Below are 27,250 nucleotides of genomic sequence, written 5' to 3' on the forward strand. Positions count from 1 at the left end.
AGGGCAAAGTTACACCGAATTTTGCAGTTTGAGTCTCTCTCACTAATTTGAATAGGCTACTTAAAGATTGGAAGCTGTGAACGAAGGGGAAGTTGTGTTGATGTTAGAAAAGTGGGTGAACTTCTCTCCAAGGCAACGTCTCAACAAACAATTGAATTGAATTATATAGACTTTGCTTAAATCTTTCATATACAAGAGGAGTAAAAATCATCTCCATCTAAATGTACAATGTGCAATTTATAGTAAATTATAATAAATAGTACATACAACAATATAACATAGAAATAGAGTTGTGTCAGCATGAATTAATCAGTCTGGTGGCCTGGTGGAAGAAGCTGTTCTGGAGCCTGCTGGTCCTGGCTTTTATGCTGCGGTACTGTTTCCCGGAAGGTAGCAGCTGGATCAGTTTGTGGTTGGGGTGACTCGGGTCCCCAATGATCCTTCGGGCCCTTTTTACACACTTATCTTTTCACACCACCCTTTGTTTCTGCAGCAGGTACCCCAAGTAAGGGATTGCATGAGAGGAACATGCTGCTGTGGACAGATAAAAGAGAGGTCAAATATTTCTATCGAAGTTAGCCTCGCTTAAAATGAAAATTTTAGTTGGCAATAAGATTTGGGTAATGGTAAGTACGATTCTTAATTGTACCACATTCCTTGCACACCCAGTCAAAATTGGCACTAACCCAAAGCTGGACAGGTCCCTTGTAAAGCTGTAAGATGTCATGTAAAGCTCTGTGCACAACGCATTCTTTGCAGACACCTTGTATGATACAAATGCAGGATGCTCCCCCACACCTCCTGGAGTTGGAGGTGGCAGCTGAGGATCAACAGGCATATACAAACAGAAAATGCTGTGACTTCTCAGTAGGCCAGGCTGTGGAGTGAAGAAGAGAGTTAATACTTCATACAAAAGATCTCTGGAAAGAACAGATGAAAAGCCTGTCACAGAGGTTAATATTTCATGTCAGTGAATATAAATTCTGTTTTTCCTCCTACTGATGCTGTGTAGCAGCCCAACAAATATCTCACAGGGTATCTCACGAAGACCTGGTTACGTAAAATTTTCAATTTTTAATATACTTTACTTAGAAAGCTAAGAAAGATAGCCCGGCACGTTGGTCTATCACTTTTCACAGGGCGCTCCATCTGCAAACAAGATCAGGATCGGAATTAGAATCAGGTTTAATATCACCAGCATATGTGGAGAAACCTGTGAACTTTGCAGCAGCAACACAATGAAATACATGATAAATAAACATAGAGAAAAATACTGAATTACAGTAAGTACACATATTTATCTATTAAATAGTTAAGTTAAAGGAAGTAGTGCAAAAAAAACAGAAATAAAAAGTGGTGAGGTAGCGTTCACGGGTTCATTGTCCATTAAGGAATCGAATGGCAGGGAGGAAGAAACAGTTCCTGAGTCACTGGGAGTGTGCCTTCAGGCCTCTGTATCTCCTTCCCCTCATGTTATAGTGATAGTCATAGTCATACTTTATTAATCCCGGGGGAAATTGGTTTTCGTTACAGTTGCTCCATAAATAATATAGTAATAGAACCATAAATAGTTAAATAGTAATATGTAAATTATGCCAGTAAATTATGAAATAAGTGTAGGACCAGCCTATTGGCTCAGGGTGTCTGACCCTCCAAGGGAGGAGTTGTAAAGTTTGATGGTGACAGGCAGGAATGACTTCCTATGACGCTCTGTTCTGCATCTCGGTGGAATGAGTCTCTGGCTGAATGTACTCCTGTGCCCACCCAGTCCATTATGTAGTGGATGGGAGACATTGACCAAGATGGCATGCAACTTGGACAGCATCCTCTTTTCAGACACCACCGTGAGAGAGTCCAGTTCCATCCCCACCACATCACTGGCCTTACGAATGAGTTTGCTGATTCTGTTGGTGTCTGCCACCGTCAGCCTGCTGCCCCAACACACAACAGCAAACATGATAGCACTGGCCACCACAGACTCGTAGAACATCCACAGCATGGTCCGGCAGATGTTAAAGGACCTCAGTCTCCTCAGGAAATAGAGACGGCTCTGGCCCTTCTTGTAGACAGCCTCAGTGTTTTTTGACCAGTCCAGTTTATTGTCAATTCGTATCCCCAGGTATTTGTAATCCTCCACCATGTCCACACTGACCCCCTGGATTGATACAGGGGTCACTGGTACCTTAGCTCTCCTCAGGTCTACCACCAGCTCCTTAGTCTTTTCCACATTAAGCTGCAGATAATTCTGCTCACACCATGTGACAAAGTTTCCTACCGTAGCCCTGTACTCAGCCTCATCTCCCCTGCTGATGCATCCAACTATGTTATACCACTATGGTGTCTATTTCTCCCTTGCATACAATTCTGGTGATGAATTCTTGATCTGAAATGTGAACTCTGTTTCTCTATCCATGGATGTTGCTTGGCCTTTTATCTGTTTCCATTATTTACTGGTTTTACTTCAGACTTCCAGCATCTGCAGTGGTGCTTACATTTACAACTCTTTTCAGGCCTTCCTGCAAATTCAGATTCTTAAAAGAGATGAATGGTGCCTCGCATCATCATCATAATTATGTCCCATGTCTTTGATGCAGGTGATCATGGCAAATTGCTCTTGGCAAATTTTTCTACTGAAAGACACAAGCACATAAAAATGTCACTAATCTTTAGGCTTTCTTCTCCTTAACTTCAAAGGTTCCAAAATTTAAGCCTGATACATTATGTTCACAATTTCAAAATCAGAATCAGAATCAGTTTTATTCTCATGAGGTATGTGGTGAGATTTGTTGTTTTGCAGCAGCAACACAGTGCAATGTATCCAAATTACTATAGGTTGCAATAAGAAATGTTATCATCGTCATCATCATTATGTGCCTTGTTGTATGATGTAAGTGATCATGATTATGGCCATGTTCTTGGCAATTTTTTCTACAGAAATGGTTTGCCATTGCCTTCTCCTGGGCAGTGTCTTTTCAAGTTGGGTGACTCCAGCCGTTATTAATAGCCTTCAGAATTTGTCTGTGTGGCGTCAGTGGTCGAATAAACAGGACTTGTGATGTGCACCGGCTGCTCATACGACCATCCACCACCTGCTCCCATGGCTTCACGTGACCCTGATTGGTGGGTAAGGGGGGGAGGGGCTAAGCAGATGCTACACATTGCCCAAGGATGACTAGCGGAGTGATGGAGTGCATCACACTCCTTGAGGTAGAGACGTACCTCCATACTGCTTCCAAATAAAGCTGCTCAACACTGAATCTCCAGCCGTGCACGAAAGAATATGACAAGGAGGGACCTTCCTCCGACCAAACAAGGAGTTTGGACATTCAGCTGAAGATTCATTTTGCTAAATGGCAACCCCAATAGACTCGTGATAAATGTTGTTATTCTTAAGTACTTTCCCATTAAGAACAAACAATGAAGCTAAGCTGAGGCTATCTACTTTGGTTCACCATCAGGGTCGATAGCTAAAGTTGCTGTGAATAGGGGATGGGGGTGGAGGGAAAACAAGAATGTCTTTCAGACATGGGAGAAACTAAGGTAAAAAATAAACAGGGTTAGGGGGAAGTGACTCAGTTGTGGAAGAGCATTTGGTTGTCAGATGAAGGGATCTCACCGTATTGCTGTACGTGGCATAGGTTGGTGTGTAGCCAGCTTCAGCACTGCAGCCGTCAACCAAGCTTCCTGTAGAACCCTTCGTTTCTGAAGAAAAATTGAGTCCACTTGGCACAAGCATATGTGCTTGAATTAATTAGAGACTAAGAAGTAAGCTTTCTTCTTTGAAAAGACGAGAACCTGTGTAAGTATGGCAGTTCTAGATCAGTAAGTGCAATATCAAGGTATTTCAATGGAAAATAAAAATAACTAACGAAAATATCTGTGAGATGGTGACGTAAAAGACTGCAGATGCTGGAACCCGGAGCGTCAAACTAGATGATGAGGGACGTAAACACGGGGAATTCTGCGAACCCAGTCGGGCCGCTCTCGGGCACGCTTTCCATCCGAGTCGGGTTGAGTGTCGAGCTCGCAACTCGGCCTCTTGAAAACAAAAAGACTGCGCTGTGAGAAGGAGGCGGGGAACCACTCACAGAATCTTTCCTCCAAGACAACCACTTGAAGAGTGTTCGTCGAGGCTCTGGCAGAGTATGGCACACAGAAAAAAATATATAAACTGGGACCTACTTAGTGCAAGGGTTTAGATGGGCAGAATTTGTTAAATGTATCCAGGAGAGTGGGTTAATAAATTTGCGGATGATACCAAGTTTAGTGGAGCTATGGATAGTATAGAAGACTGACAAAGGATACAGCATGAAATAGATCAGTTGCAGATACAGACAGAGAAATGGCAGACACGAGGAATTCTGTAGATGCTGGAAATTCAAGCAAAGCACATAAAAGTTGCTGGTGAACTCAGCAGGCCAGGCAGCATCTCTAGGAAGAGATACGGTCAACGTTTCAGGCCGAGACCCTTCGTCAGGACTAACTGAAGAAAGAGCTAGTAAGAGATTTAAAAGTGGGAGGGGGAGGGGAAAATCCAAAATGATAGGAGAAGACAGGAGGAGGAGGGATGGAGCCAAGAGCTGGACAGTTGATTGGCAAAAGGGATATGAGAGGATCATAGGACAGGAGGCCTGGGGAGAAGGAAAGGGGGGAGGGGAGAAAAAACCTAGAGAATGGGCAAGGGGTATAGTCAGAGGGACAGAAGGAGAAAAAGGAGAGAGAGAAAAAGAATGTGTGTATATAAATAAATAACGAATGGGAATGGGATGTGGAATTAAAATGTGTGGCCACTGGGAGATCCTGCTTTCTCTGGTGGACAGAGCGTAGGTGTTCAACAAAACGATCTCCCAGTCTGCGTCGGGTCTCGCCAATATATAGAAGGCCACATCGGCTGTGATATACTGCATCCGGTGCTCAAATGCATCTCCCCCATTTCACGCACATCTGCTCTCACTCCATCCTCCCGTCACCCCACTAGGAATAGGGTTCCTCTTGTCCTCACCTACCACACCACTAGCTTCCAGGTCCAACATATTATTCTCCGTAACTTCCGCCACCTCCAACGGGATCCCACCACTAAGCACATCTTTCCCTCACCCCTTCTCTCTGCTTTCCGCAGGAATCGCTCCCTACGCGACTCCCTTGTCCATTCGTCCCCCCCATCCCTCCCCACTGATCTCCCTCCTGGCACTTAAGCGGAACAAGTGCTACACATGCCCCTACACTTCCTCCCTTACCACCATTCAGGGCCCCAGATAGTCCTCCCAGGTGAGGCGACACTTCACCTGTGAGTCGGCTGGGGTGATATACTGCGTCTGGTGCTCCCGATGTGGCCTTCTATATATTGGCGAGACCCGACGCAGACTGGGAGATCGTTTTGCTGAACAACTACGCTCTGTCCACCAGAGAAAGCAGGATCTCCCAGTGGCCACACATTCTAATTCCACATCCCATTCCCATTCTGACATGTCTATCCACGGCCTCCTCTACTGTAAAGATGAAGCCACACTCAGGTTGGAGGAACAACACCTTATATTCCGTCTGGGTAGCCTCCAACCTGATGGCAAGAACATTGACTTCTCTAACTTCTGCTAATGCCCCACCTCCCCCTCGTACCCCATTCATTATTTATTTATATACACACATTCTTTCTCTCTCTCTCCTTTTTCTCCCTCTGACTCTCTGACTATACCCCTTGCCCATCCTCTGGATTTTCCCCCCCTCCCCCCTTTCCTTCTCCCTGGGCCTCCCATCCCATGATCCTCTCATATCCCTTTTGCCAATCAACTGTCCAGCTCTTGGCTCCATCCCTCCCCCTCCTGTCTTCTCCTATCATTTCAGATCTCCCCCTCCCCCTTTCAAATCTCTTACTAGCTCTTCCTTCAGTTAGTCCTGACGAAGGGTCTCGGCCCGAAACGCCGACGGTACCGTTTCCTAAAGATGCTGCCTGGCCTGCTGTGTTCACCAGCAACTTTGATGTGTGGTGTAAGATGATGAGGGACTTCACTGAGTCCCGCTAGCATTTTGCTTATGAGATATTGTGGTTACCATGACCTAAAGTAGCCATTTTTTCCTGCCATCCACCGCACCACCATTGTCCCCCAACACACTACTATCTAACTTATGAATTATCCAACAGCATTTCCCAAACCTATGGCTCCCTACCACTAAGAAGGACAAGAAAGACACCAAGTAGGTGCATGAGAGCACCACCATCTCTAACTTCCTCCCTAAATCACACACCCTCCTGAATTGGAAACACACAGCCGTCATTGTTCTAAATCCTGGAACTTCTTATAAAAGAACATTGTGGGAAGGGTTTCACTAGGTGGACTACAGTGACTCAAGAAGCTGGCACGCCATCTGCTCCTCAAGGAAAGCTAGTGATGGTCTTGCTAGAAACTTACAGATGCCAAAAGAATGATTGAATAAGAGACATGTTTTCACTTTACTTCTGTGTTTTGTTTATCCTGCAGGATGACCTATATACAATCTCCTCTAATAGTCTCCAAAAGACATTACAACACACATAGAATATTTTCATACATGGCGTGGTACCATCTTTGTACTTCTGTTCAAATTAATTGAAACTGGGAGCTGATGTGTGAGGAGTGTAGGAAGAGTATTTTAGAGTGGTGGATAAAAGGACTAATTCAAATATTTTGTGGTGAATTGACAATGTTATTTGGCTAGCAATGGCACTTTTGTGTTGTCATTCTCCTGTGATGGATTTGTTGATTTCAAAACCCAGGCTAAGTGTTACTGTTGCTTTCCAAGTCACTGTTATTGTCCACCGGCTCCCTGAAAGGATCTTGCGAGCTACTGGGAAATGGGAGGTTTTAAATAATCTGCAGCTGTTGCTAAAATCATTGCCTCAGTAAGTAGAAAGGTCCAAACCCAAGAGGCAGGAAGGAATTTATGAAATCTGATTACAGATAGGTAGCAATCAATGGTCATTTTTTATCTTGAATTTTAGTTGTTAACACCCCCCTCACTTTTGCGGGGCTAGGTAAATGACGTGAAGGTTGTACATTCAAAAAATGGAAAGCACGTCTGTGGAATTCAAAGCTGTTTGTTCTTGAAATCCTTCTACAGGTTTAAACGTTTCTGTCTTTATCCAACACCAAGCTGAAGGAAAAGGAAGGCTCATTCGCCAGTAATTTGTTACTGGAAGACCGTTACCAGAAAATAATTTATGTGAGTGCGTGGATGGAAAAGTGAGGCGGGAAGGACGGATTCAGATACTTCAGCAAAATGGAAAAGTGGCGGCAGGACTGGGAGATTAATCAGCACTTTTGGAATGAGAGAAGGACCAGAAAATGGCAGAGCAGAGAAGAGATGAGATGAGAAGAAAAAGGTTAAAAGTAGTTGCAGTATCTGAAATATCCGAATGTGTACTGGATCAACTGACACAAAATGCTGGAGGTCAGACAATATCTATGGAGGAAAATGAACAGCCAACACTCCAGGCCACAACCCTTCATCACAGCAATGTGCTTCAGACCAGGATGGATGAAAATAATAAATTAACTAAGGAAGTATTTAATAGTAATCATGCCATTGCCATTTTCTTATTGATGTAACCAGGTGACGGTCGGACCTAATTCAGTATCGTTAAAAGTGTATTTAGGCATCCATCTGGGTAATGCTAGAATAGTTGTCTGTGCCTTTAAGGGATGCACGCGCGGGATAGTGGGGAGACCATTTTGCTTTCTGCTGAAGACACTGGTGAGGCGTTGGAATCTGGTTTCTCCCAGAGTGTGCTGGGCATGGTGAGGAAAGATTTTCTCGAGTGAATGACTCAACGCTGGATCGCGTGGCTTTTTGGGGAAAGTTCCTCACCATCCAAGATTGCCACTACCGTATTTGTACCGTATTGGTACCGTATTAGTTCTGGTATTTTTATACTGCATACGCCATTCTGTCCATACACAAAGGTGTGAATCAGAAGTTAAACTGAGATTGTAACAGCAAGAACTAGCTGTAAATTTGTTCATTTTGTTTCACGACCTTCTTCTGGCACTTAAATATCGAAAACCAATAAAGGAATTAAAACCCGAAAAAGTCTTTGCTGTCCTGAAGGTGTACTTTTCGCCAGGTTACATTGATAGGGAAGGGGAGTTTGGCGAGAAAGTATTATTGTCAATTTTACCTGGTACTTGTCTTGGACCAACTGTCCACATATCAGAAACTTTCTCCCACATCCCTCCTACAACCCCAATTTCCTATCTCACTTTAGTTGAACAGATAATGCGAACACTGATATTTTCCATTAGATCACACTTACCTGCAAGATGCTTCAGGAGCAAATGGTACCTATTTATTTGAATCTGAGCAAAGTACCCTGAGTACTAAAGGAAATGACAACATGAAGGCTACATTAGCAAAATAGAGGAGGGTTTTGAGAAGGTTATACTAAATAGAAGTATGTTAAAGTATTCTTGAAAGCTGGTAGTTCACTTCGAGATAAAATGCATCTAAGGTTGTTGACGGAAGTGCAGGTAGAAATAGTAGAGACATTTGTCATAATATACAAAATTATTCAAAATTTATTCAATCAATTTATTCAAAATATTTATTCAATCAGAATCAAAATACTATGACGAGCAAGAGAAAGCCTGCTGATGCTGGAAACCCGAGCAACACACACAAAATGCTGGAGGAACTCAGCAGCCCAGGCAGCATCTAGGATAAGAGTGCAGTCAGCATTTCGGGCTGAAACCTTTCAGCAGGGTTTCGGCCTGAAACATTGACTGTACTCCTTCTTTTCCATAGATGCTGCCTGGCCTGCTGAGCTCCTCCAGCATTTTGTGTGTGTTGCTCGGATTTCCAGCATCCGCAGACGTTCTCTTGCTCGTCATAGTATTTTGATTTTGATTGAATAAATGAACAATGCCATTATATTTGTCACTACACAAGAAAGTATCAGTCATGAAATCACAGGTCAGTCAGCTTATCATGAAAGGTGCAAAGGTTTAGGATGGTGGTTAGTTTAATGTTGAAGTGTTCGCCGAGCTTGGCAATTGGTTTGCAAAAGTTTCACCACCAGTCGAAGTGACATCTTCTGGGTGCAGCTGTTGGTATTTCTCTCTGGGAGTGCTTGCGTTTATATCGGCAAGCGAACAGGGGTCTGTATAAATGCAAGAGCTCCCAGAGAGAAACACCAAAAACTGCGCACGAAGATGGCAGCTTGACTGGTGATGAAACATCCGCACGTTAATTACCAAGCTTGGCGAACACTGCAATATTGATATTAGAGAAATATCAGGACTGAGTCAACTTTCAGTGAAAAATGCATTGCTGAGAACCAGGCTAGACAGTTTCTAACTGTGGTCTACAATCATTTCTATATTTTTGGCATATATGATATCTCTTCCACTTTCACACGAATAAAAAGAATCCTGCAATCAGCAGAATTTCTGTTTATCCCCACGGAACCCAGGAGTATCCAAACAAAAACAGTTAGCTCTGTTCAAATCAGACTCTGCTATTTAATTTTTAATACAAAAAAGTGAAGTTTGGTGTTAAGTCTGATTATTATTGTCGTTCAACAGCCACGAAAAATAAAATCAGCATCTCCTCATCAAGGCTACATATCACAAACTGCTTATAATGTCCATGTTTGGATAATTAAAAATAATATGAAGCAATGCTATTATTATAATCTGACGTTAAATTGTTCGCCACTCCTACAGAAATATCCTTTAAGAGTACAAACAAAAGCCAGTGACGGCACCAAGATGCCAAAAGTAAATACATATTTATACGGGTGCCTCACCAATGTGCATCCACCTGTACTAAGAGAGGGAATGGGCAAGTCTCCAGGGACAGGAAGGAATGGGCAGAGAAAGAGTAGTAAGGATCCTGGAGAGGCTTTCTTCCTCATTAGTTCTTTCAGCCTCCAAGAGGACCGCAACCTTGTCGTTGGGTTTGGAGGCTTGTGTGCCTCAATGACCCAGAGAGCTATGTTGGATGGAGTTAGGGCTTTATGCTTTGGTTCTTGATAGGGTCACCCATGCTAAACAGGTCAAAGGGTAGAGGCCAAACCAAGAGTGATCCACCGGTCCTCCAGGTTCGGGGGTTCAGCTCAGGGCTAACAACCCTGACTGGTCGCACAAAACGGTTACAGAAACAACAATGAAGAATCCTTCTACACCTGCGTGCGAAATAAGGACCCTGAATCTGAAAATGGCCAAGGACAGACAGAGACGGAGGACCTTCATTGCTGTCCTAAATGCCAGCAGTGTAACAGGCAGTAGGTAAGTAAGTACATTTGAATTAAAAACATAAAAGTTACTGTCTACTTCTAAATGTGTCAGAGAAAATAAGGTCCCTAGATACAAACCATCTAAGGGAAGGATCTCACTCATAAAATGTTTTGCATTTATCTAATCCAGTTTCTGTGGAACTTCCCAGAAATTAAAGTATTAGTCAAGATGTATTTATTGCTATAACGTAGAAAATCCAAATGAACTAATATTCAATAAGCAAAGCCACATCAGAGTTTGGGGGTCTGGACATTGGCCTTTTGATATATGCTTCTGAAACCTGGTTCCTTATATGTAAGTCAATATTATATTGTGTAATTTTTGCTTGCAACAGAGTACAAATTTATACCGTCAGTTCTTTCTAAATAGCACACTCATTGCAATTGGACTTCTGTGGATACTTAGGTTAAATTCATTGCTAAAAATTGATTAGCCATTACAGAAATCCTATGAATTACCTAGTCCCTTAATATCACCTCCCTGAACAAGAAGACACTGTAGCATCTCCACTTCCTAAGGAGACCGAGGAAGTTGAAGTCCGTCCGCCCCACCGCCCATCTTAACTGTATTTTATAGGAGCACAATTGGGACTTAGTGCTAGTTCCATCTCCATCTGGAATGAGAGCAGCCGAGCATCAGACCAGACAACCCTACAAGGGACTATGAGGATCATAGGGGTCTCCCCACCATCCGATGGGGATACTTATCATGAGCGGTACATATGCACCATTCATCCAGCATCCTCTTTGACTTTCTACCATCAGACAGGAGACTCTGATGCAAGAATGGTCATGATAGGAAACAGTATCTTCCCTCAGGCCATCACATTAAAATTGTCGCTGGTTAATCTGTTCTGTACCTGACAATATTTAATTTATGCAGTTTCCTTATTTATGCATCATCCATCTGTAGGTCTCATTCGGACTTTCATAGGTTATTATGTGTTATGTATACTACTGTGGCCAAGTGGTTAAGGCATTGGACTAGCGACCTGAAGGTCGTGAGTTCAAACCCCTGCCGAGGCAACGTGTTGTGTCCTTGAGCAAGGCACTTAATCACACATTGCTCTGCGATGACACTAATGCCCTTCCCTTGGACAACATTGGTGTCGTGGAGAGGGGAGACTTGCAGCATGGGCAACTGCTGGTTTTCCATACAACCTTGCCCAGGCCTGCGCCCTGGAGAGTGAAGACTTTCCAGGTGCAGATCCATGGTCTTGCAAGACTAACGGATAGCTTTAAAATACTACTGTGCTTTATACCCTGGTTTGGAGAAATGTTGCCTTATATATAGTTAAATGACAATAAAGTTGACTTGACTTAAAGAGAACAATTGTTGCTGTAAAAAAAAATTTTGGAAGATACTCTGAAGCCCCCACTCTACTCCAACTAAGAAGTTCACAAAACCAGAAGAAAATGGATTTTCATCTTTACATTTATCCACTGGAGAAATTAGCATCTAGAGGTAAATATTTGCCCCATTCAGCCACAAGTTACAATGAAGAGATAAAGAGCAGAGTGGTGGATTCGCAGCCTCACAGGGCCAGACACCCAGGTTTAATTCTCACCTTGGGTTACTTTCTCTGTGGAGCTTGCGCCTTCTTCCTGTGACCTCACGGGTTTCCTCTGGGTGCTCTAATTTCCTCCTGCATCACAAAGACATGCAGATTGGTGGTTGAATTGGCCACGGTAAGTTGCCCTGAGTGTTCAGTGGGTGGTAGACTCGGGGGTGAGGTGAATAACAACATGGGGAGAATAAAAGCAATGAGATTACCGTAGGCTGAGTGTAAAGATGTGGTTGGTGATCTGTGTGGATGTGTCAGAGCAAAGGGCCTGTGTCTCAGCTGCATGCATCTGTGGCTGTAAAACAGAATCACCATGCTACAAACCAGACACATATTTAGTGGAACTTAAACATATGAATTGTAAACTCAGGCTATGCACGGTTGAATTCTGAGAACATCAACTGTTTCTCTGGGGTATGGACTGAAACCACGACTGTTCAGAGCTACACCAATTCCCAGCCACAAAGTCAGAAGAGCTCACACACAGAGTGAAACTAAGCAGCTCGGAGTAGAAGTCTCTGATCAGAACAGAGCATCGTTATTGTCTGATAGTATCATAGCAGCTACAGTATTGAATGCATGTGTTTCTTTGACAACTCGCTCGCCACAAGAAATTCCCAGTGATTCAACCAAATTTGAAGAACTTAACCACGGGTTTACCAATCTCCAGCTCCGAGCCAATAGCGAGGGCTGCATACTTACAGAGATGTTTGATGACCTCACGCACCATGTGAGACGTTTTCCAATGAGCAAGTGACTAGCTGGAGATTCTTTAGGCACCGAGCTCTGGTTGAACTGACACTCTCTCGGGCCTCACTTTGAACCACAGAACCACAAGTGCGGTGCAGCCTACATCGCAAGACTGCACCTGAACTTCAACGGGTTTTTTTTTGTGTAACCAGGATACCCCTCAGCTGGACCTCTGCGCACATACGGTAAGCAGTACCACCCTCGTTGAAGGGTTTCTCAGAGTTGTCACATTTCCACTGTTGGCTGCCTCTTCATAGTCGTTCCTTATATTGAATGCCTGTGCACACTGCTCTTGCTAAGCCTGTGGCTAAGCATTCCTGTGGCGGTATAAACCCAGACTCTTGGTTACAAACAGACACTCAATTTCCTTTCGGATTTTTCTGCTTTCTCTTGGTTGTTCCAGCACGACGCTCTGCAAAGTGACAATAAAAAATCTCCGCAAGGACTAAGAGTACCATCTGGAACGAGCCATGGCATCCAACAGCATATTTGATTCATTTACAACCTATTCACAGACCTTCTTGCGGGGTGAGTCCAAGCCTCTTTTGTCTTTCAAGGCAGGAAACCTCAGTGCATGAGAGTATTCTTTTTGAAGGTGTATCACTAGTTCTGGTGCAGTTAGTGCAAAGTGGCTTTCCAATAAATGACTGACTGCAAGTTATATGACAATGAAATGAGGTGCAGCAGATACTGTACATATTTCTTTCTGGTTTGGCAAGTGATTGATTTCAAGACTGTTGGTCATCTTAATATATATTGGTAACTAACAAGGCAGAAAGTTGACACTTGCGATCAACTGCAGAGCAAGGACACCATAATTTTTGGAACAATTTTTTTGAAGTAGACATATGATTCATCAGGCACGGTATTATATCAGCAGGAACTATGAAAACTAATCGCTTTTGTGAATTTTCCTATGACCAAGATTATTACTTCGCAAGAAGTGCTCAGAATTTTGCAAGATAACCAGACCCCTGTCACATTGCTGCATTCAGTCAGCTGATCCGCAAGAAAGCCCAAGGACAGATTGATTCCAAATATTAAATATAGACTAGGTCAGCTTGAATTTTGCCTGTGTTGTCTGGAACACATGGGGTTCCCACCCTGGGGTTCATAGACCCCTTGGTTAATGGTAGGGATCCTCGACATAGAAAAAGTTTGGGAGCCTCTGCTGTGGACTGAATGCATTAAATAACAACTTTTCTTCAAATTGTATTGAAGTTTTCTTTGCTTGAGACAGTACCCGAAACAGATCTCAGGGATGCAATTGGTCAGGTTACAATACTTTTAGGTATTAATAGAAGCATCAAATCTTGGTAAACTGCTTAAGGACCAAATATTTATTTACATTTCTTATTTGGTATGCTTGATACACTGTTCAAAATTTATGTGCAGTTTTGTTCCTGTTGAATATATTAAAGTTTGCTTTTGTTGGTATATTTACGAAAAAAATACCTTACTTCATCAATGATCAAAATTGAGAGTTACTTTGTAAAAGCTAGAGAATTCAAGAGTAATCCAAATACAAACTTCAGCCTAGTTACAGTAAAGGCAGGTAACACCTGAATACTTGATCTTGTTTAACTGAGTATATCACTTCTATTACTAACTTCTTTTTCAGCCATTAACAATCTTACAAAGAATTCTAACTAAAGTGTCTGGTTGGGAAGCCTCAGGTTACTATCAATTCCTTATGTTACTCATGAAATTCTAGCTGTGACCCTTATGAAATTAGCTTTAGTGAGTATCTTGCTGGTGGATGCACTGTAAGAAATCTATTCCACCCATTTTTTTTATATTGAATTCCTCCCTTCACAACTTGTGCATTTGAGCATGAGATATTTTACTCAGTAGGCCATTTGGAACCTCATCAGGCACACTTCGCTCAGAAAGTGGTGCAGGAACCATTTCGTTGCTGTACGAGATTGCAGTCATCTAAATTTCTCTATCTGGATGTTCTTTGAATCGACAATTTCTGTAACATTAAAGTAACATGCAAAGAGCTCAGAACTATGAATGGACAAAACATGATGAAAACCCACCAATGGCCAAACATTGAAGGTGAGGGGGGATAGGTTCAAAGGGAATGTGAGGGGTAAGTTTTTTCACTCAGAGAGTGGTGAGTACCTAGAATGTTCTGGCTGGTATAGTGACAGAGGCAAATACATTAGAGGCTTTCAAGAGATGTTTGGATAGACACATGGATATATGGAGGATGAAAGGATATGGAAATGCTGCAGATAGGAGGGACTAGTGTTTGTGCATTTTTGATTTGCTTTTTCGCTGGGTCAGCACAACATTGTGGGCTGAATGGCCTGTTCCAATTCTGTGCTCTTTTGTTACAGCAGGTTTAGAATCTTCTTTTTGTTATCAATATAGCAAAATATCATTTTGTATGAATTTGATCATATTTTACCTGAATAAAAATCACTTCAGGGGTATTTGAAAACCAATCTCTCTCTCTCCCTCTCTCTCTCTCTCTCTCTCTGTTATTTCAGCCTTAAGTGAACAGTTTTATGTAAAAACTTATTTGTGCATATTTTTTCACAATATGGTACCTTACTTTTCTTTCTCTCTCTCGCTCTCTCTCTCTCTCACACACACACACACACACACACACACACACACACACACACACATACACACACACTTACTTGAATTACAAAGATAAGGTTGTGCCAAAGCTGGCTGGCAGAGACCAGGGAGAAGTTTACTGCCTCAGTAACCCAACCCTCCTGGCCAAAAGAGGAAGCAATGCAGTGGTAGGCAGCACTGGTAAACTCTGAAAAGGGAAACAGAGAAAAGCGATGTGAAGTTAATGAGGAATTTCACTAAAATCTAAATATCATTTTATGTTACAAAAAGAAAATGCTGTTATTGCTTACTGGATCAGTGCTGGTCTTTGTGATATGGAGTATTAATGTAAAAGGTATAAATAGTCGTTCTGTAATGAAATGAAAACTGGTGGTGTTGTGGATTGCAAGGAAGATTGTTTTAAGGTATAACAGAATAGAATCAAAAGGAAGATTGGGCAAAGCATTGGCAGAAATTAATCCTGGCAAATGTGTGGTGAGATGTTTTGGTAATTCAGATAGAGGTAGGACATATAACTGGTAGGGAACCATGAACATGGATGAGCAGAATGAATTAGAAGTCCTTGTCCATAGTTCCTGGAAACTGGTAAGACAGGCCAGTTGTGTCACCATCAGATTTCTTTTGAAACTCCTTTCTCTCATCCTAAACCTATGTCATCTTGTTTTTGTTAGCCCTCTCGTGGGGAAAACGTTTTGACCATTGAGGTTGGCATACTTCCTTCATAAGGTGGAGTGCATTCTATTCCAAGATTTGGGGTGTTATGTTGCAACTTTACCAAGCATTGGTGAGACCACACTTCGTTCACCACACTGGAGGGATATGATTGCACAGGAGAGAATGCAGAGCAGATTCTCTAGGAGAAGTTTTGGGGAGGGATTGAATAGGCTGGGCCTGCTTTCTCTGGAATAAATGAGACTGAGAGGTGACCTGACAGAATTATTTAAGATTCTGTGAGGCAACAATATGGTAGATGGTCAAAACATTTTCCCCTTGGTAGGTCTATCAAGAAAGCAAAATAACATAGGTTTAGCGTGAGAAGGGGGAGTTTTAAAGGGGATTTGATGAGTAAGTTTTTACTGAGGGTGATTGATACCTGGAAAAAGCTGCCAGAGGAGACAATGGAATTAGTAATAATATTAGACCTGAGGCACTTAAACTAACACTCAGCTGGACAATTTACGGAAGGATATATCCCAAATGTGGACAAGTGGGATTCGTGTAGGCAAAATGCTCAACATGGATCTGATGGGCCAAACAGCCCATTTCTCTGCTGTAAACTCTGACTCTATTGTTAAGCATTTGAATCACAAAGGATTTATTAGCAATCCAGACATAAAAGGAATTCAATGGTTTTGTACGGTTACAGGAGTTTAATTACTAATAGCTTATACAACTGTTCCTGATCATTTTCCAGATACCTGCTGTCTTCTATATTATTCTGTTTCTATTAGTAACAGTGCACAGATTGCCTACTAATGAATACCCTCATAAAAAAGACAATTCATTTAAATCAAGACCTTTGGCCACCACCAGGGAGTTCTGAACAAACAACAAAACTCATGTATGCTTCTGTTCTGATCAAAAGTGATTGACAACTCATTCCTTAAAAAAAAGATGGACTGCACAATTTAAAGAAAGCCGTTAACATGAAAAAGTTAACCAAGTTTTAGATGACACTTTTTAAAGATGGCCCTATGCAGTTTAGCAGAAATTGTAACTAACTATCACAGAACAGCTCATAAACATCTTCTTGGATGTAAGCATTTTAAAGGGGGGGGGCATCTGTTCAATGATGTACAGTTGAGCTCTAAATGTGGTCTGCAGACCTACTATTCTTAATTAAAGGCAATCTTTGCCAAAATAAGTTACAGACTATTTAAGACAAGAAGTATAATCAATTTCAAAACCTCCTACTTTTCCTCTGGTCCAGATGTGTGTTTTGAAGAAGGTTCTAGAATATTAATTTAATTCCAATTGGCAAAAAAGACTACAATTTTCCTAAACACTTGGATTATTTATCACAGCTGTCGAGCAATTTGAAAAGAAGAAACTACGTCCATTTTAATGTCATACATAAAATTTTTAATCCACATAAACAAAGGTAAACGACTTTGGAAATGAGATAATTCTTTGGGATATACATTCCGGATATGAGGATTTTGTTTTGCCTTTTTTGTTAAGGAGAAAAATAAGTCTGTAACATATGAATTCACAACAGAGATCGGATGCAGCCAAAGCAGGCAATATTGATGTGCATCCCTCTTTGGTGTCCCTGGCACTCAACTACATTAAACAATTAAGTCAGTTCTTTTTCAGGGTCTTGGTTCTGATGTGAGGCTCAGTGGCAGAGTGTATCAAATAAATTATGAAAGCATGAATCACAAAAAACTTCTTCAAATGTGATGCAACACACACAAAACACTGGAGGAACTCAGCAGGTCAGGCAGCATCTATGGAAAAGAGTAAAGAGTTGACATTTCGGGCCAAGACCCTCCATCAGGGCTGGAAAGGAAGGGAAAAAAATCAGAGTAAGAAGGTGGGAGGAAGGGAGGAAGAAGTACAAGGCGGTAGGTGATTGGTAAAGCCAAGAGAGGGAAAAGGGGTGAAGAAAAGAGCTGGGAAGTTAATTGGTGAAAGAGATAAAGGGCTGAAGAAGAGGATATCTGATAGGAGAGGGCAGAAGACCATGGAAGAAAAGAGGGGGAGGAGCACCAGAAGAAGGTATCTTCAATGAACAATTTGGAGGTGCTGCGCCCTCTGTCAATTATTACATTGTTGGGTCTGTGACTGGGTTATCAGCAGCAAAAACTCACTGACTAGATTCTGTTCAATAAATGTGAGAAGATGGTGAAACCTTTTTGAAGAAAAAGGCATCAGACCTTTCCAATTTCAAGTGGAAGAATTTTAGTACGATATGTAATCACAATCTCAGAACAGGGCATGGACAGCACTGCCACAGAGAATCTAATGCCACAAGGGCCATTTTTGACACAATTATTACATCTCTGAAAATGTGCCAGTAACTAGCTTCTCTCCTCCAGAAGAAAAAAATTCATTTATTCTCCAATGAAGCATGTGATATATCCAGATCCTTTCCATGATCCTAAGCACCCTGAGAAGCAAAGTTTGACTGAACACAGTTCCATCACATCACATTCTCTGTTGAACATATATCTCATGCGAAAAAAAAAGTCTGCACTTCGAGGGAAGAAGTGTGACAATAGGTTTTACATTTCCTGGTAACCATTATGAAATTCACAAAACTGTAGATTGCAGCCAGATCACAGTAAATGAAATGTGTCAATTAGAGTAGTGGTTAGAGTTTATAGTTCTCAGGAATATAAGCGTACTATGCATTTCAATGGACATTTCCTCAAGAGCTCTAAAGCTCCGCCTGTCTTTGCAAGCTAACTGAGATGTCTTTAATACTTAGGGGGAAGTATTTAATACAGGGCTTGCTGAACAAGGATTCAAACCTTGGAGATCACAGTTGACTGCTACTCCATATCCGTACCCTCCAAATGAGCTATTCCTATAGTGCTATCTTCAAAAGAAACAGGATTTCCTGATGGCTAACTACTTCAATTCCATTCCCCATTCTCATCATGACATGTTGGCCCATGGCCTCCTTTTCTGCCATGATGAGGCCACTCTCTCAGGTTGGAGGAGCAGCATCTTCTGTTCCGTCAGAGAGGCCTCCAACCTGATGGCATGACTATTGATTTCTCCAATTTCTGGTCATTTTTGCCCCTCCCCCTCACCTTCCCTCTTCTTCATTTCACCTCTCGGGAGCCCTTTTACACTTTCTCCTCACCTGCCTATCACTTGCCCCTGGTGCCCCTCCTCCTTCCCTTTCTCTAATGGTCTACTCTCCTCTCCTTTCAGATTCCTTCTTCTCTAGTCCTTTACATTTTCCACCTATCACCTCCCAGCTTCTTATTTCCTCAACCCTCCCCCAGACGGCAGGCTTCACCAATCACATTCTAGCACTTACTCCTTCCCTTCCCCCATTTTCTCATTCTGTCATCTACCCCCTTTGTTTCCAGTCCTGATGAAGGGTCTTATCTTGATATCTATACTCTTCATTGCCTGCAAAAATGCTGCTTGATGTGCTGAGTTTCTCCAGCATTTTGTGTGCGTTGCTTGATAACCTTTGGTAGGTCATGAAAACTTGAGGTTCATGAAGAATTTAAGGGTTGGGCTGTCAAGAAACTCATAGCCTGCCAAACAGTACTTCAGCAAAAGTTCTTTGGGAAAACCTCTGCTTTTCTGAAAAGATCATGATTACCATGCAGAGGTGAAGAGATTTCTTGCAGATATGAGGTTTGCTTCCATCAGATTTTACCTGGGCATTTGCCTTTGACTCCTTCATCACTTCTCTCCAATTGGCAGGAGTACTTACCCTCCACACCCATTAGGAGCCCTCATTCCCATTTGGGCTTGGTACGCCTTCTTTTTATGTTTTATATCAATGACTTGGATGGCTTTGTTGCAAAGTTGTAGACGGTACAAAGGCAGGTAATTTTGAGGAAGTAGAGAGGCTACAGAAGGACTTAGACAGATTAGGGGAATGGGCAAAGAAGTGGCAGGTAGAATACTGTTGGGAAGTGTATGGTCAGGCACTTTAGTAGAAGATATAAAAGGGTAGACTATTTTCTAAATGGGGAGAAAAGTCAAAAATCGGAGGCACAAAGGGACTTGGGAGTCCTTGTGCAGGATTCCCTGAAGTTTAATTTGCAAGTTGTGGTGAGGAAGGCAAATGCTATGTTGGCGTTCGTTTCAAGAGGACGAGAATATAAAGGCAAGGATGTAGTGTTGATGCTTTATTAAGCACTGGTGAGGCCTCACTTGAAGTATTGTGAGTAGTTTGGGGCCCCTTATCCTAGTGCTGAGACCAGAGAGGGTACAAAGTAGGTTCACAAAAATGATTTCAAGATTGAACAGTTTGTCATATGAAGAGCATTTGATGGCTGGAGGGTCTGTATTCACTAGAATTCAGAAGAATGAGGGGTGACCTCATTGAAACCAGTTGAATGTTGAAAGGCCTCAATAGAGTGGATGTGGAGACGATGTTTCCTTTGATTGGAGAGACTAGGACCAGAGGACACAGCCTCAGAATAGAAGGGCAGCCTTTTAGAATGGAGATGAGGAGGAACTTCTTTAGCCAGAGAGTGGTGAATATGGAAGCCAAGTGTTTACGTATATCTAAGGCAGAGATTGATAGATTCTTGATTAGTCAGGGCATGATGGGATACGGGGAGAAGGCAGAAGACTGGGGTATGGAGGGAAAGTGGATCATTCATAATGGAGCAGGCCAAGTGGCCCAATTTTGCTCCTATATATTATGGTCTTATTCAGACACTGAAAGCATTCAGTTTGTATCACAATCATTTCAGCACATTAGAATGCAATGTTCCAAGCCAAGGTCTGCCACCACTCTTCCACTCCCCACACCCCAGAAAAGTTCAGGATGTTTCTAACTGCCAACTTGTTGCTTTGTAATTTCAAAACATTAAAGTAATTTAAAGAAGACACGGGAGTCCGAAATGCAGGTCTAACTTCCGGTTTACTTTAAACAAGATGCACACGTATCACATGGTAGTGTGATAACGTATGCATTTCACGTATTGATACATATACCCCATAATGGACAAGCAAGAATGCTTAATCAACAATATATTTACAAGCTGACTCAATAGACTTGAAATATTAAATACACAACACATGTAGCTTGTCATCTGCAAATGCCTGACAGGGTAACTCTGAACATCTGCCTGTTCAAAACCGATGATGGTGGGAAGTAATTATAATATAATTATATCATCTGTATAATGACAGGATGAGCAACCCAGCTTAAATCCAAGCCCTACAATGAGTGCAGGCCAATATTTACCAAAGGAACCCACAAGGCTACTGATTCACAATGAGAAATCCAGCTTTATTTTTACAGGAACGGCCCAGTTGTGGTAACTGAGTCCTGCATTTCTGCATACGCTTCTTTAAATTAAATGACTCACTGAATTCATTCCGTGGGTTGCATCCAGTGTGATCATTTGGACGGGATTGAGACTCGTTAATTCGGTATGAGCCTAAGATTGAAACTGGGATCTTTCTACTTTGCATCACTTAGCAACTGTGAGTTGCTGAGCCACAAACACCAGAAAACGTTTGAGAGCAAACCCTTGTCTCACAGGAAGATGTCAATTTCCCTTTCGCATGAAATTTGGTAAGAAAAAAAAAGCAAAAATTAACTTTACAATAAGAACCATCCATTAGTAGTCTGATTGACTAGTAACTTATAATATCCTCTCCCACATAATTTAAAACAACTTGGATGACAAGTTTCTTAAACTGACCAAATTATCTTTTCTCCTTCTGAAATCCATAGTTTGAATTTAACCCTTGTTGTAAAATAACTAGTAGGTTTGGTAGGGATATGCTACAACAAAATCTAATGGGATAATGGGATAGGCATTGAAGGAAGGTATAACACAAACCAAAAGACAATCTGGTAAATTGATTGGTTGTTTATCTCCCTTCAATGGAAATATCAGAGGACAGCTGGAGAGTGAAAATTTTCCACTAGAAATTAAAGAGATCTCTTCATTTTCTCACCAAACGTTGAAATTGATTCTTGAGTTCATAATCTCTCTTGTTCTGTCTTTACACTTTATTGTCTACCAGCACTGCATCATCATCATTATTATGTGCCTTGTTGTAGGATGAGTGTGATATTGTCTTATGACTGCTCTTGGCAAATTTTTCGATAGAAGTGGTTTGCCTTTGCTTTCTTCTGGGCAGTGTCTTTACAGGACAGGTGACCCCAGCCATTATCAATACTCTTCAGAGATTGTCTGCCTGGTGTCAGTGGTCACATAACCCAGGACTTGTGATGTGCACCGGCTGTTCATGTGACCATCCACCACCTGCTCCCATGGGTTTACCTGACCATAATCGGGGAGGGCTAGGCAGGTACTACACCTTGCCCAAGGGTGGCCTGCAGGCCAGCAGACAGAAGGAGCACTTTACATCTCCCTTGGTAGAGACAGATCTCCACCCCAGCACTGCACTTTCTTTAAAACTAAAACTAAAACTAAAACATTTTATTCTTAATAATTCTTATTGCTTCTCTTTGTACTACCTCAACATCACTGTTGTAATGAAATGCTGGTTGTAGATGGTTCCCTCTGTAACTGGAGGCTTGTAATTAGTAGCGTAATTAGTAATTGGTGCTGGGACCATTGTTGTTTGTCATCTATATTGATACTCTGGATAATAACATAATAAACTGGATCAGCAAATTTACGTGTAACCCTCTCACTGCACTTGTATACAAACCTGGCTCGTTAGCAAACTCTGAAACAGCTACATAACTCAGTTGTAAGAAGGCCATCTTTCATAAGCAATATATGCCTAGGGTCGGTATGATTTGGGGTTCAACCAAACTGGAACGTCAAGATGTTCCGATTAAAGGAATCTCAATTTGAGCAAATGCTGTGTAAATATTGCCCATACACAGTTCTCAGTAGCCAGAAGTGACAGATCGTACACCTGCATAAAGTGATAAAGAAAGCATATTCACCAGTATTTAAATTTATTAAGCAGTTACAGAGAGAGAAAAAAAGAAAGATAAAAGGCCCATTACAGTTAAGCCAGTCCAATGTGCACATAAACGTTGGAGCTCATTTCTGGAGTAGTCAGATACATTGCTTTACTCACCCGCTGAACCCACGTTCTGCATGAAGAATGCTAGTCACTGTTTGAACTTCCCTCAAAGACCATGTAGAATAAACTTGCTTTCTCAAGTATAGGCAGTTTCTCCTTGGAGCCATTCATCTGCACAAAACACTTCTTCCTACGGGGTCTCCCCTTCGAACGACATTCTGTGGCACCTTTCCTTGTGCTCCGCTAACCAGCTCCCGCCAAGAGACCCCAAACCTGACTACTCTCCTTCAGAACTCTGATCCCACCTGGCTCTCCCAAATTTTCCGATGGGCGGAAGGTTATAATTGGCTGACACAACATTCCTAAGTTGGACATCATGGCTCCTTATCTTTAGACAAAGCCAAAACACTATTACTAACAGGATACACTGCTTTTGTAGAAAGCTGTTAAAATAAAAATACCTCACAGCATAGCAGTAAAAGTCTTAACCAGGACATTAAATATGGATGACCCCAAGACTGGGGTCACAGTGGATAGTGAGGAAGGCTATCAAAGCTGGCAGCAGGATCTGGAGCAGCTGGAAAAATGGGCTGAAAAATGACAGATGGAACTTAATGCAGTTAAGTGTGAGGTACTGAACTTTAAGAGGACCAAACCAGGGTAGGATTTATATGGTGAGTGGTAGGGCACCGAAGAATGTGGTAAACAGAGTGATCAGGGATTACAAATTTACAATTCCTTGAAAATGGTGTCGCAGGTAGACAGGGTCGTAAAGAAAGCTTTTTGCATATTTGCCTTCATAAATCAAAGTATGGAGTACAGGAGTTGCGATGTTATGATAAAGTTGTATAAGATGTTGGAGAGGCCTAATTTTGATTATTGTGTGCAGTCTTGGTTACCTATCTACAGGACAGATGTCAACAAGTTTGAAAGACTGCAGAGAAAACTTACAAGGATGCTGCCAGTACTTGAGGATCTGAGTTACAGGGAAAGGTTGAATAGGTTAAGACTTCATTTATTTATTTAGTTTACAATACGATGAGGATTAGGCCCTTCTGGCCTTCGAGCCAGCCCTGACAAACCCGATTAACCTTAATCTAGTCACAGGACAATTTACAATGAACAATTAACCTGCCTAGTTCATCTTTGGACAGCAACGGACCCAGCACCAAACCTATGGCACTCCACTAGTTACAGGCCTCCTGTCAGAGGGGCAACCATCTACTACTACTCTCTGGCTTCTCCCAACAAAATTGAAGTCTAAACCAATTTACTACCTCATCTTGAATGCCAAGTGACTGAACCTTGCTGACCAACCTCGCATGCGGGACTTTGTCAAATGCTTTGCAATGTCCATGCAGAAAACATCCACTGCCTCGCCTTCATCAACTTTCCTGATAACTTCCTCAAAAAACTCTACAAGTTTGGTTAGACACAACCTATCACTCAAAAAGCCTAGAAGGCAATCCCAAATCGGTCGCTGTCTATACAAATAATTATTCTGATCCCTTAGAAAACCTTCCAACAACTTTCCCACAGGTGATATCAGGCTCACTGGCTGATAATTTTCTGGTTTATTTTTAGAACCTTCCTTGATTAGTGGAATTAACATTGGTTATCCTCCAGTCTCCAGTACCTCACCTGTCATTAGGGATGATTTAAATATTGGTATCTTCTGCACTTACCTCCCACAGGTTCCAAGGGAATACCTTGTCAGGCCTTAGGGATTTATCCACCCTAATTTGCCTCAAGACAGCAAGCACCTCATCCTCTGTCATTTGTATAGGGTCTCTGACCTCACTGCTGCTTTGCCTGACTTCTGTAGACTCTGTGTCCATCTCCCAAGTAAATATAGATGAAAAAAAATCCATTTAAGATCTCTCCCATCTCTTTTGGCTTCAGACAAAGATTACCACTTTGATCTTCCGGAGAACCAATTGTGTCCATTGCAATCCTTTTGCCCTTATCATATCTATGGAATTTCTTAGAATTCTTAGAATTCTCCTTCAATTTGTCTGCTATGGCAACCTCATGCCTTCTTTTAGACCTCCTGATTTCTTTAAGTGTTCTCTTGCATTTCTTATACTCCATAAGTACCTCATTTTCTCCTACCTACTATGCACCTGATTTTTTCTTAACCAGGGCCTTAACAGGTTCCCTCAACCTGTAATCTTCATCTTTTATTCTGACAGGCACATACAAGCTTTTTACACTCAAACTTTCACTTCCCAAGCACACCCTTGCCAAAAAACAGCCTGTCCAGATCCTTTCTGATACCATCAAAATTGGCCTTTCTCCAAATTAGAATCTCAACCCACAGACCAAACCTTTTCCATATTGATTTTGAAACTAATGATTTTATGATCACTAGATGCTAAGTCTTACCATACGTACACAAACTTCTGTCAACTGTCCTGTCTCATTCAGGCAGAGTTTGAAAGATTCTTGATTGGTCAGGGCAGGAAGGGATATGGGGAAAAGGCAGAAGATTGAGGCTGAGAGGGAAAATTGGATCAACCATGATGAAATGGTGGAGCAGACTTGATAGGCCAAATAACCTAATTCTGCTCCTATATCTTATGGTCGTATAGTCTTATTTCCTAACAGCTGATCAAGTATCACACTCTCTGGGGTTGGAGCTTCTATGTACTGATTAAGGAAAATTTCCTGAACACATTTAACAAACTCTATCCCATCTAGTCCTTTTACAGTATGCGAGTCCCAGTCAATATGTGGAAAGTTAAAATCACCGACTATAACAATCTTATGTTTCTTGCAACAGTACCTGCGATCTCTCTACAAATTTTGTTCCTCTAAATCCCGCAGACTGTTGAGTGGTCTATAATATAGCCCATTTAATGTGGTCATACCTTTCTTATTCCTCAGTTCCACTCATAAAGCCTCACAAGACGAGTTCTCCAGTCTGTCCGCCCCTGACTAGTAACGCCATCCCTTCCGCTCTGTCATGTCTAAAACAAGGGAACCCTGGAATATTGAGTATGTAACCAGGCGACTACTGTGAAACTTGAGGAGATATTGGTAGATGCAGAAGGATCTGAGAAGCATATGGTGGTACTGAATTATCCGCTGAATTCCAGCAGCTGGCCTCTACTTCCTCATGAAGTGTCATTAATTAGTGTTTAATAAGGTGACAGAGCACCTTGTCCTGACAGGTGGGTGTAGGGTGAAAAATGTAAAGGTACAAGTAAACATTTAAGGCTGGAATGGCAAAAATGTGGTGTGTGGTATAAGACAATCTTAGCTGTAAGGTGCTTATTTTAGAGATGTGAGAAAGCACATCTCTTTATACCACATGCCAAAATAATGCCTGTGAGACATTTTCCTCGCACACAGAAACTTAGTTACTTTCTCTTAACCCTTTGTTTCTTACTTTGCAATTGCTCACTCTAATCAAGACACAAGCAATTCTATGATGGCAATTAAACAAATTAAGAAACAAATATCAAAATTAAATTCTCCAATGCCACTGGTTTAAAGCAATTATATAAACTAGGTTCAAGTACACTGATGTTAATTTCCTTATGTTCTCTGCACTGAACTGAGGCCGTGGCCTGCAACTAACGGGCTCCTGGATTGGCTGTGTCTGGCTTTGTGACTGTGAGCTCACTTTTGTGAACTTCAGTTCTGAATGTAGGGGAGGGCTGTTGTTTAGCTGCTGCTTGTGCGTGGGAGAGGGGTGAGAGGGCTTTAGAGTTCTAATACATTTCTGTCATTCATTCCTTGGGGTTTTTCTACTGTTTCGTGGATGTCTGTGAAGAGTAGGAATTTCAGCTTGTATATTGTATACGTTCTGTGATATTAACTGGGATCATTGAATGTTATTTGCTTACTTTTATCATTTGCACAATTTGTTTTTTCCCTGCACAACGGGTGTTTGACAGTTTTCTTTTTTTAATGGGTTTGATTGTGTTTTTTCGTTTCATGGCTGCCTGTAAGGAGACAAACCTCAAGATTGTATATTGTATACGTACTTTGATAATAAGTGTACTTTGAACTTTGAAATTAAAGTGAAACAATTTAATAGAGTTAAGATATCTCTGATCTATCTGTAGTGGCTTGATTCTTCTATTTAGGCCATTTTTATTGCTTGAAAGTAATATGATCAGCCAGTGGATCACACAATATTAGTCACATGCTTCATCACAGAAGTCTTTGATTCAGAATGCTAACGCAAACAATGATATTAAATCACATCTTCACTGGTGGATATTCTGTAAAAGGATAATTGAATCATTATCTGATACTAACTTCCTGAATGTAAAATAATCCTTACTTGTTAAATGCTAGATAGACTAACCACGGTTAAAATATTTTTAGTAACTTCGTGCAAATGTCATTATAAGTTTATTGAAAAATCTGTTCCTTCTGGACTCCTAGTTTGATTCTA

The 27,250-nt window shown here is 41.6% G+C and overlaps 1 protein-coding gene and 1 long non-coding RNA gene across 2 annotated transcripts in view; one reads left to right on the plus strand and one right to left on the minus strand.

Annotated features, from left to right (window-relative positions):
• Positions 1-300: 300 nt before the first annotated feature.
• On the minus strand, positions 301-12,084 carry LOC140190427 (uncharacterized). The gene is made up of 4 exons (XR_011883606.1): positions 12,042-12,084; positions 11,836-11,913; positions 687-877; positions 301-534 (listed from the first exon to the last, which is right to left on the minus strand). It is a non-coding gene; the product is annotated as an uncharacterized lncRNA (long non-coding RNA).
• Positions 12,085-12,517: 433 nt separating this feature from the next.
• runx3 (RUNX family transcription factor 3) overlaps positions 12,518-27,250 on the plus strand; it is a 207,780-nt gene continuing 193,047 nt past the window's right edge. Inside the window, exons 1-2 of the mRNA XM_072246993.1 lie at positions 12,518-12,767; positions 12,986-13,110. Of these exons, the coding sequence (XP_072103094.1) occupies positions 13,053-13,110 (58 nt within the window). The 5' untranslated portion in view covers positions 12,518-12,767; positions 12,986-13,052. The remainder of the gene's footprint in view (positions 12,768-12,985; positions 13,111-27,250) is intronic.

The sequence above is a fragment of the Mobula birostris genome, chromosome 30, assembly GCF_030028105.1.
Source record: "Mobula birostris isolate sMobBir1 chromosome 30, sMobBir1.hap1, whole genome shotgun sequence".
NCBI classification, from domain to species: Eukaryota; Metazoa; Chordata; class Chondrichthyes; order Myliobatiformes; family Myliobatidae; genus Mobula; species Mobula birostris.